Source organism: Myzus persicae, unplaced genomic scaffold (assembly GCF_001856785.1).
Source record: "Myzus persicae strain clone G006 unplaced genomic scaffold, MPER_G0061.0, whole genome shotgun sequence".
Lineage (NCBI taxonomy): Eukaryota > Metazoa > Arthropoda > Insecta > Hemiptera > Aphididae > Myzus > Myzus persicae.
Genome location: NW_019104433.1, coordinates 520,164 through 531,876, shown reverse-complemented (window position 1 = coordinate 531,876; position 11,713 = coordinate 520,164). Strand labels below are relative to the sequence as shown.

At 28.3% G+C, this 11,713-nt stretch overlaps 2 protein-coding genes across 2 annotated transcripts; one reads left to right on the top strand and one right to left on the bottom strand.

The window, feature by feature from the left end:
* Nucleotides 1-4,772: 4,772 nt before the first annotated feature.
* On the bottom strand, nucleotides 4,773-7,458 carry LOC111042132. The gene is made up of 3 exons (XM_022326652.1): nucleotides 7,397-7,458; nucleotides 5,203-7,258; nucleotides 4,773-5,136 (listed from the first exon to the last, which is right to left on the bottom strand). The coding sequence occupies exons 2-3, from the start codon at nucleotides 5,355-5,357 to the stop codon at nucleotides 4,791-4,793; spliced, it is 501 nt and encodes a 166-aa protein (XP_022182344.1). The 5' UTR covers nucleotides 5,358-7,258; nucleotides 7,397-7,458; the 3' UTR covers nucleotides 4,773-4,790.
* Nucleotides 7,459-7,644: 186 nt separating this feature from the next.
* Nucleotides 7,645-11,274, top strand: LOC111042131 (acyl-protein thioesterase 1-like). The gene is made up of 6 exons (XM_022326650.1): nucleotides 7,645-7,968; nucleotides 8,441-8,472; nucleotides 8,822-8,887; nucleotides 8,958-9,255; nucleotides 9,314-9,478; nucleotides 11,011-11,274. The coding sequence occupies exons 1-6, from the start codon at nucleotides 7,768-7,770 to the stop codon at nucleotides 11,059-11,061; spliced, it is 813 nt and encodes a 270-aa protein (XP_022182342.1). The 5' UTR covers nucleotides 7,645-7,767; the 3' UTR covers nucleotides 11,062-11,274.
* The last annotated feature ends 439 nt before the right edge of the window (nucleotides 11,275-11,713 follow it).

Sequence of the window (11,713 nt, the reverse complement as noted above, 5' to 3'; positions counted from 1 at the left end):
TAAATATTAAATTGGTAAATAGTGTGTATGTAATGTACTAGGTACACTTATATAATTGTGGATATAAGAATATAAAATAATGAAAAAAGTTCTGCAAACTGTACAAAATTACGGTATTGTTTGTTTAATATTCTTAGGGGGTACTTAACTTCAAATCATTTATTTTGGGGGGACTAAGCCCCCGTAAGCCCTCCCCCCCGATCTCCGCCTATGCAGTGAGCTATATTACTAAGTAGGTTTATTTCATGACGATTAATATTAAAGTAATTTATTTAATATAAATTAGTGGGTTGAAAAAAATGTTTGTCGAAAATGGTACTTTAAAAATTTTTTGCAGTGACTACAAAATATAATAATCTATTCTTTAAAAGTTTCAATCCAAAAATAAAATTTTAAAATAACTAATATTGTTATCCTCTGTTTAAATATCTAATTAATTTCATTCAAATTTGAACTTGATTATCTATTTTAAAAGAAACTGTATATTTTAAATTTTTTATTTACCTACAATACAATAATTGACGAGTAGGCTTTGTCAGTAATTTAATCTTGTTTAGGTACTGTTATTAGTTATTGGTTATTACTCGCAACTCACAAGTAGGTAGGTAATTAATTTTATGTTTCAATATGAATATCTTATATGTCACACAACGCCCCTGGGATAACAGCTAATTTTTTGTGATTCAAGGTCGCTATCACATGATTTGACCAAATTACACAGCGTGTTTAGTGTTTTATGACATTGCTAATAATGTTTTAATTAAACCTCAGCATAATAATATAATGCAGGTTAGGCATGGTATTGTTTTATCTTTTATAGTTAAAAACGCAACTGTAGCTTATGAAATAAATAAAATTTCAATTTGCGTAAGACTCAATATTTGGTACATACCTAAACAAAATTATATTTTTATAGTTTGGAACTACCTATTTATTGTTTATATAGGAAATAGGCTATACAATATAGATAGAACAAACAAACTGCACTTATTTTAATTTTTAAGTAGGTGTTTGATTTATTTTAGAATCTTTTAATATGATCTGGATGTTTTACAATGCACTCCTATAATATAATTAGATATTCTGGGTTTTCTTTATTTTTATTTTCTTGATACCAGAGTAGATAACCGTGACCCGTACGGCCGTACCTGTATTACTTATAGAGAACTTATAAGTGCAAATAAGTGTCAATTCAATTGATTTACAATTACTTGATTGGTTTAGACATTTATTGAAGCTCTTTTAATGTTGGTTTATTATTACTGACATTACTGTTCCATTTTTTACCAATATCCATATCCATGTTAGTACTTAGTAGAAACCAATATTTTGACAAGAAAAAGTGAAGTTCCTAAAATGATGACGAACCAGTGGCGTAATTACGGGGGGGGGGGGGTATGAGGGATAGATCCACCTATAAGCTGTAATTATACATTGACTTTTACCTACAAATATTTTTAATTCAAATTTATAAATTATTACAAAAATACAAAATGAAATCAAGTTGTGTCAGTTGTATCTTGTATTAGTATATAATTAGTTTGTTTTGGTAAGCAATAAGCATAGTTTAAAAATAAATGGTTATTTGATTTTGATTTTGATTTTATTGATTTATAAATACGGGGTGTCCTTCCATACATTGTATTTAATTAGTAAAGCAGAAGACTTTTAGCATTTTTTTTGCATAGTCACAAAAATAGTAGAGTACGAAACAACTATGTTTCATACTTTCACAAAGGTAGTTTTGACATTTTATTTTGCATATAAATGCATAATTTGAGTTTTTTTTAGTTTTTAAGGCATATTTCTTCTATTATAATAAAGAATAATTTATCATTTTATCAATACTTTTTTCGTTAAAAATAACGTTGAATTTAAAATTATTTTAAATTTTGATCATAATATTAACATAATTGTTGACTTTTCCCAGTCGCAAGTTTTTCCTAAAAACACGTCTCGAGAATTGCTTATTAGATTGATTGACGGGTTATTAGAGTATAGTTATAAGAAGTATCTGAAAACCCATACAATGAAACCAAACAATTGAATACTTATTGTAGGTACCTAACTTGTAAACTGTACTTAAAATTTAAATAAAATTTATTCATCAAAATAATTGGTACCTACAGGCTACAGAAAAATTCTTTTTTGTAAAAAAATAATCATTTTAAAATGCATATTTTATATATTTAAGTGCATATTTGGTGATTTTTTTAGAGCTACAAATTCTCTACTCAATTAAATAGTAATTATAGAACCTAACTATACCTAACCTACATGCTACATACAGATACATGAGATAGTAAATACTAAATACTTCAATGATTGGTAAAACCACAATTCCAAAAATATAACCTAATAGTAAAAATGTAACTTCAAGATTAACAATAATATTGGTATGAACGAATAGTGAATAGGTACTACGAACTCGTGCTGTCACACAGTACCTATCTTACTATCTACTTGGTTTTCGCGACGCGTTTACACGCTAAACACTACACAGTACACATTAACACTCTGTAACGACTAACCACTTAAATCTTTTGTCTATGCACACTTCACAGTAAATAGTAATTTATTGTTAGAATTTTATATTTTTCTAATCCAAAAACCAAAATGGATAAAAATAAAAAAAGGAAATCGACTACTAATAATTTTAAAGCAAGAGGCCATTGATGAATTAGCCAAGAAGCCATGGAATTTGGACTTAATATTATTAAAAAAAATTGATATACTTTTTTTGTTCATTTGTATATGCAATATAAAATAATTTAATATATATGTTATGAGATACCGTAAATTGGGGCGACATTGATAAAGTTTGTTGATTTTTTTTGTTCTTTTTCGTATAGTTTTTTTAATACTCATGCTACAGATCTCAAAATAATTTCGTCGTATCAAGTACTATTTTACCAACATTCCTAAATTTTTTTTTTTTTTTTTCTAATGAATAGTTTTTTTTAAATATTTTTTTAAAAGTTGCTATCAAAGTCAAACGGAATTCGGGGTGACTTTGATACCCCTATTTTTTTTATTGTTAAACTATTGGTAATGGTATGAAAGTTAAAAATCTCAAACTATTTTTAATTTGGTCAAATAGTTTTTGAGTTATAACATAAAATGTGATATGGGGTGAAATTGACATGAATATTTAATTTGTATAAATAAAAAAATACATAAAATAGCATTTAAGTGGATAATAATTTATTAAGTTGACCAATTCAATCTTGTGAAACAGTAAAAATATAATAATAGTTTCAAAATTAAAAACAAAATAAAACAAAATATTAAAATATAAAAATATAAATAAATTCATTCAAATATATTTATATTGGCTTAACTAGTTACTAGGACTCTTGAGGTTAGGTACAATACTTTGTAAACTATCTTAACACACAGGATAATATAACAATTTTTAAATAAAAATACAAAACAAAACTAAATATATATAAATATTAGTTTTAACAAGTACCATAACAGTTTAAACATAATAATTTCTAAGTTAAAAAACAAAACAAAACAAAATAAAATATAAATAGGTACATCCATTTAAATATGTTTAAATTGACTTAGCTAGGAACTTACTAGGCAGTCTTGAGTTTATAATATATTGGTAGGTAACAGACTGAACGTACAGTTTAACAGTACAGTCATAATACTTTTCAGTTACAATGCCTCTCTAACATCAGAGAGTGGCGGTGAAAAAATATAATTAGCTTCTTTTGTCAGTTGTGGTGTTTTTAAAATTGCAATTATATGTTTAATATCAACATCAAATACATCACCATCTTGAATTTGAAAATTTTTTTTAAGCCATCTAATGATTTAAGACCATTGAGTGTATATACATTATTCACAATATTTTTGATAACAGCTGCATTTACATAAATTGTCTTTTTTCGTTTTCCTAACTGGACGTTCACTAACACAAAATTACCAATGTTTAGAGTCTGTTTGGTTGGTGTTTGATATTCTGGAACCTCATCTTCATTTTCTAGCTCATGTTCAGAATCTGTGTCTATATATGGGATAACTGCATTTGGTGAATCATCATCACTATCTGCATTATTTAAAATAGCAGAGGTCACACTCTGCCCTGGAGCAATATTAATTTTTTTTCTTTTTCTGTTTTATCTGTTTTTTCAAATCGTTTATCTTTTAAATAATTAACAACAATATCATTAATATTAGGGTCATCTTCTTTTGGTAATTTTTGTTAGATAGCATTCCGATCTAATGGAAAAATTCCAGTGGCACGAAATGCAGATTTTAAATTGTTCGATATGCTTCCAACATCATTGATTCGTTGAAGACAACTACTTACCAATGCTGGAAAAGATGACTTAGGAATAGATTGCATACTTGTATTACGATTTTTCCATTCTTTCAAACAAAATCTCCAACTTTGTTTTAAAGGCCGGAAAAAACACACATCTAGTGGTTGAGTTAAATGTGTTGCATTTTTGGGTAAACATACAAAATCAATACCAGAATCCTCACACTGTTGTATTACTTCAGGATTAAAATGAGATGCAAGGTTGTCTCCTATTAATACTTTTCGCCCATTTAAACGGTTTGCGTGAGGCAAAAATAAAGTGAAAAACCATTCTTTGAATGTGATACCATCCATCCATGTGATGTACAATTATATCTGGTTCCTTTTGAGCAGCAAGGACTCTCACAGCATAGAGATCCTTTGGGTCCTTCATTAGTCCAAGACTCCCACAAATTTTTAGACTTATAAATGATATATGGTGGTAATAGAATACCACTTGCTGACCCACATACCATTATTGTGGTGGCACTTTTAGAGTGGTTTTGAACTTGTACGGGATATTTTGTACCACGCTTGAATAAAAATTTTTTTTTCCTGGGTCATCCTGGAGGTTGATCTCATCATAATTGAAAATATTATCAGCAGGTATATCTTTTAGTACTGAAGACAAATTATCAAAATATGAATTTATTGTAGAAGGGGAGACTTCGGCACGACATCTAGAAATGTTTGTAGTGATTCTTCGAGTCAGTGTATTGTGTCTTTTTAACAAACTCCTTGCCCAATCATCACCAGGGAGGTTATCCTTAAATTTCTGAACTATTATTCCTCTTTTGTCTAGTGATGTTTTTGCGATTAATCTAATACAAGATAATTTTAATTAATTTTAAGACTAATTGTAATATAGGCAAACTGTGTATATTTACCTTAAATCCATTAAAGTTAAAGGGAATCCCCAATCACCACATTTTGATACAGCAGCTATCATATTTTTTTCATCCTCATCAGTCATCACTAAATATTGCCTGTCCTCCAGGTTTTTTACCATGTTTCCCATTAAAACGATTGTATAATGTGCCATACGGAATTTTATAAATTTTATTATTTCTCTAATTATTGTTAACCACGGTGTTGGTCTTTCGTCAAATCTCGTAAACGATCTTATATAGGTACACTAAAACAAAAACTTATCCACCATTAAACATTAACAATAGATAAATTACTTTGAGCGGTCAAAGTTTAGATAAAGTCGATACTTTATTTGTAAGTGTAGATTAGGCCTTAAGGGAGTCGGAGTCGGGTTTCCTAATTGTCCACAATTCTATACAATTTAAAAATTATGTTTTATATTTTAATTATAATCTGAATTTTAATACTTATCCACTAATTTACTGGCCGATACCTATTTAAAAGATGTTGATAAGATGTATTTTATCAACGAAAATGACATAAATAGAACAACTCCCACGCGCTGTAGAATAGGTAGTCGGATTAAGTCAGATTGAAGACTGAATTTTAATTTTACTTACAATGGTGCTAAAAAAATTCGTGTGAAAAATAACAAATATCGTGCATTATTCAAATTCATATATTTTAGGTTCTTTAGTCATAATTTTAAAAATTAGGGTTTGATTCAACCTGCAAAATGTTCTCGCAAACGTTTTTCTTGCAAATAAAAAAATTTAAAGAAATCAGACTATTATACAAGGCGTGAGAGTTTTTCCTGTAAGACATATTTTTTCAACTAAAAAACGCACTGCCTCTGTCACCCTTAACGGGGATAGGTCATAGGTACCACAATAAAAAAAGACGTGCCATGTGTAATACCTCATGGATTTAAACGGAATTCAATATTACAATGTTGACGTTTTTATGCTAAGGTGGTGAGGAAATTCGCATATAACTTCTACAAAATTATAATGTCCAATTGTTTTATAAACCAATTAAGGTGTATACCTACATGGCTATATACTATTATAGGTAGGTAATAGCCATTAGGTAATTATGTTTATACGTTTGCCTAATGCTCATATATGAAGCTGCCTATTACGTATTATAAGTTATATAACTCCCATTTGATTACACGGCATCCAAATCTAGGGCCAAGCGAATGCGAAACCGTCAAACATTCGCTCATTAGAATTCGGAAGGATTCAGACGATTATTGCTGGAAACCTGTGATATAAATTAAATATAACTTACATTTATACAATTTTTTACTACATATCCCTACACTTAAATAACTAGCCCTAAAATTAATAAAAACCGTTTATAAAAAAATAATGTGCGAACGAAATATTTTAACAGTATCTATTCTGCAGTGGTATAACAGATAACAATGTTTATAGAAACAAATAGGTTAAAAATGATTTAATTGTAAAAAATGTCTAAAAAAAACTAAAAAGTCAAGATATGTTGAAACAATAAAAATATACTTCATTCAATACGTTTTGTAATTTTATTAGTAGACAGGTAAATAATCATTGGGGATGTTATTTATAGAACAGCCAACATATTTTCATTTTGCACGATATACCGTACAAGGATAACGGACAGCATTTTATTCTATCATCTTGGGTTTGCAAGATGCAGCTGCTTAGTACAAATAGTAAGTATTGGTAGGTAGCATAGTAGCACTAATACACAATACATAGCAACTACCCAGCTGTATAGTATTAACAAGTGTAGGTTATACCTATATAATACCTATATGAATAATTAATAGTCAGTTAATCGTTTTTAACACGCGCCAACACAATACACAGATAGGTAGGTACTTTATATATTACTTATTAGTATGTATAAAACGGTCCCCATGCACTCTTCCGTAGTCCGTACGGTCTGTAGAGACGTAAAAAGATTGATTATCTAATAATAATAATATAGTAATAATAATAATAAAAATATAATAGTTGAACTCACCTGGTAAATAGGTCACCGCCGCCTGCAATGCCCTTGATAATAAACTCATCAGCATAGTTCCTATACGTGAATTAACATTGAATTAATTCAAAAGCCATTATTTGTATTAATTTATTCTACATTAGGCAGGTATATGCGCCGTAGCGGTTTGCATTGCGTTGATCACAATACAAGAGACCGGTCTCATAGATACCCTACCTATGTCACGAGCTAAACAGGAATCATGTGTTACTCTGTGTTGCCCTCCGGCTGTCATGTCATAATTATTATTACTTACCTATAAACCTGGTTACTTATATTTAAATAAATTTAATAATATAATATCATATGTATTATTATTAACTGCCCATCGGGGTCACAACACCGAGCATTATATTCGCATAAGCCGTGATCAATGCTAATTCGAACAGGATAACTGATGCCAGCAGTCAATACCGACCGTGTATAGTAGTGACATAGTGTTAGTGGATCCGTTTTATTATTATTATTCGATTATTATTATTATAATTTATTCAAATGCGTGTTGACATTTGTGTTTTAAATTTCGTATCGGTTTGATTTAGCGTTCCATGAAATTCGTCGACATTTCTATGGATTTACATAACCACAAAAGTTCGGCAGTTCAAAAACTGGCATTAACCCAAATTGGATTGATTTTTTCGTTGTTTTCCGTAATTAATTCTTCTAACTTTAATACTTTCGCAAAGTCCTCCGCAAACATGTCTATTAATCCCGTGGTAATATCTTCTTCCGTTAAACAGACGGCCACTGTAAGTAAATTATGTGATTAATGTGTTTCTTCAATATTTTACTTTTCACCAAATGCAGTTGAATAGATTGTCAACTGTGTAAATTTTGTGTAAAATGTACTAGACAGCTATAATATGATTTTGTTGACCTAAGTATAATTGATCCTGGTGTTGTAACTTCTTACGAACTAATATGCGTTCTACCCGATCACAAAATTGTTTTGTACACACATATTTTTTTTATATTTGATAATTGGTAGTACATTGATTACAATTCTTTATTTTCCAATTAGAAATGAATCAGTAAAATAACTCATAATGTATCTACTATACTATTATACATTTTAGTATTCTACTATTAGGTATATTGGACGATTCCTTTTGTCGTTTTATATTAATTTAATATGTTATTGATTATACATTTTTATCAATATTAATTTCAAAAATACCGATAACATGAAACATAATTTAATAACTATTTTTTGTTTTGCAGGTCATATTTCTTCATGGTCTTGGAGATTCAGGGTACAGTATGCTATTTATTGTTTAAATTTAGGTAGCAAAAAATTGTATTCCAAAATGGTATAACTTTTTTTTTTTGTCTCTAAACTAAGTATGAAACTCAATTTTAACATTCTCTTGAGAAAGTTAATCATTTGAATTCTGTAGATTTTCATAATTGACTACTTACTATTTCTAAATATAACAATTAATAATATTATGATTTGATGAACTTACCCATACTATATTTAATTCTTATTCTGTTTAGTTAACTAGGTATTTATTTTATATCAAATTAGTTTATTACTTATGTTTTTTTTAAAATACTCTTAAGACTTGAAGTATTAACGTATGCTTTTAATTTTTTTTTTAGAAATGGCTGGGCTGAAGCAATGACACAAATAAGACAACCCTATGTGAAAGTTATATGTCCATCTGCGTAAGTTTTAAAATTGATGCATTTTTGTAGTTTTGATGTATCTACATTTTTTTTTTAAACAAATCAACAGGAGTCCGATGCCAGTATCTCTGAACCAAGGTTTCCGTATGCCTTCATGGTTTGATTTGTTTACTTTAGATGAATCAGGTCCAGAAGATGAAAGTGGAATTAAAGAAGCTGCTAAATTAGTGCATTCTCTTATCGATCGTGAGATTGAAACTTCCAATGTGCCATCATCTCGTATTGCCATTGGTGGGTTTTCACAAGGTGGAGCTCTTGCTTTGTACTCAGCTTTTACGTATAACAAACCATTAGCTGGAGTTATGGCTCTATCATGTTGGATACCATTACATAAAAGTTTTCCAGCAGTAAGAATCATTAATTAATTCCTATTTTTGATAAAATATATTTATGATTGGTTTTTAGGCTGCTATAAGTAACAAAGATATGCCGATAATTCAGTGTCACGGAGATTGTGATCCAATTGTACCACTAAAATGGGGTCAACTTACAGCATCCATTCTTAAGTCTTTTGCTAAAAATACCGAACTCAAAACATACCGAGGCTTAATGCACAGTTCATCTGATATGGTATGTATTTGTTATTAAAACTTAAGTTAACAGCATAAAAATAATTTTGTCTTAGAATTTGTTTAAATGTAGGTAGGTATATTAATGTAATTATATTTATCCCTCCTTTGTTTATATTTTTAAATGTTAATAGAGATAAATGTCATAATTTCTAAAATTATTAAAATTGTCATTTCTGTAATAACAAGCGTTTTAAGGAATATTTAGTCAGATGTGTTACAACTGTAGCCCAGTTATTTAACATACTACTTATTAAGAAGTTACACAAGTGAAAATCAAACTTGATGACTTTATGCCTAATCTGATAAGAACATATAATGTTATTATTTGTTACTATGTATACAATTATGTTGGGTCCACTTGATGGAATGCTTTTTATGATATGGATGTCCACTTCATAAGAATTATCAGGCTCTTATCAAATATTTTTTTTTTTTTTTTAAAGGCATGTGGGTACATTTGCTATAAACTGTTTCAAAAGAGAATATACCAGATTTACATAAGAAAACCAGTTTTGCCCATGGCCGCCTGGTATGTTCTCTTTTGAAACAGGGTATAGTTTTGTTAGGACTTTTTGATTTGTATCTGCAATATTTCAGCAACCTTTTGGTTATTTATTAAGTCTATATCTTCAGTTGTTACAAAGTTAGTATCCGATTTTATATATATTTTTTACTTGGTTATTTTTTGCACATCAATAATTTTTATATATTATTTTTCCCTCTCTAGGATTTTTATATAAACGTCTTAACCACCACTAGACCATCTGTCTTTATTACTACAAAGGTCAAAGAATTGATTTTTTTTACTAAACTTGTTTTTTGTAATAAGTGTACTTTAATTCAATTTTCTTAACATTTATATATTTACAGTTTTTCGGGGGGATTTATTTTATCACTATGATTATTTTTCTTATTCAGTAAGTACCTATATTAAAATAAAGTATTAAAAACACAATAGTAGTATAGTACTATTATAGTATTATATTTAATTTTAGGTTAATTCAATAACACATTAGATACACACCAACAATGCGCGTGACAAAGTAATAGTCAATAATTAATTATATGTATTAATTGATATAGTAGATAATTAGTTAGGTTCGGTTAAAAAAAAATCCAAAATGTTTACTATGTTTAAATGGGCAACCCCTGTTTCAAGATAATATTTATTGCCGTGCCGCCATTTTTTTTTTTTTACTTAGCCTGTGCTACGACGGCGCTGGATTGGTAAAAAATTACCTTTTGTATTCCTTGATACATTATGTCATTCACAATTAATAGCATTGATTTTATAATATACAGATAAGCCTTTTTATTAGGTCAACTATCAAATAACAATTTTTGAGTAGAAATTGCATTTTTTTTTTGTATAATGGAAGATACAAGCATTTTAATACAATATTCTATCCTTTTTTTTATCATTATTTTTTAGTCTTGTTACTTATATTATGATAACTAAAATAACTTTAAAAACAAAATATAAATTATTTAAATAAACATATTATTAATTATATTGTTTATATTTTACAGGAATTAAGGGATCTTAAGAAATTCCTGGAAACGGTCCTCCCTCCAGTGTGATTCACCTATCATTTTAACATAAATTTAATAATTTATATTGTTGACACCTAGAATATGGTTTTAATGTATATTTAGGTATATACTTTTTTGTAGTGTATCTAATTGAATTTCTTAAGACAAATTGTTATTTTTATTGCTATTTTTAGTGTATATAACATTATTGTTTTTACTTCTTATTGGCATCTTTATAGTTAATATACATCAGGTTTAAAATGTACTTATTAGTTATAAAGTAAAATAAGTATAAATTCATATTATCAATTTTTTATTTTTTTTATTAAGTGTTAATGTTTTTGTTTTTGGTATATAAAATATTCTACTTAAATAATCACAGGATTCATAATTCAACAATAAAATATTTCAAACTTAACTGAATAAGATATTTTATAACTATCAATTACTTACAAAAATAAAATATACAATAAATAATTTATACTTATTACACACAATTTTTTTGTCAATTTACATTAAAGCTACTTTACATTAGTACTTTTTAGCGTGCAGTTTGCTCATGGTGGTAGCAGTAGGCACTGGATACATCAATTACCATTTATCACACCACATCATGCTACCTTATAGTTTTTTTTATTTAGTCGGATCATTTTTTAACAGCCGTGCTGCAGTGGTGGTTTTGGGTAGTGAGGCAAAAAGT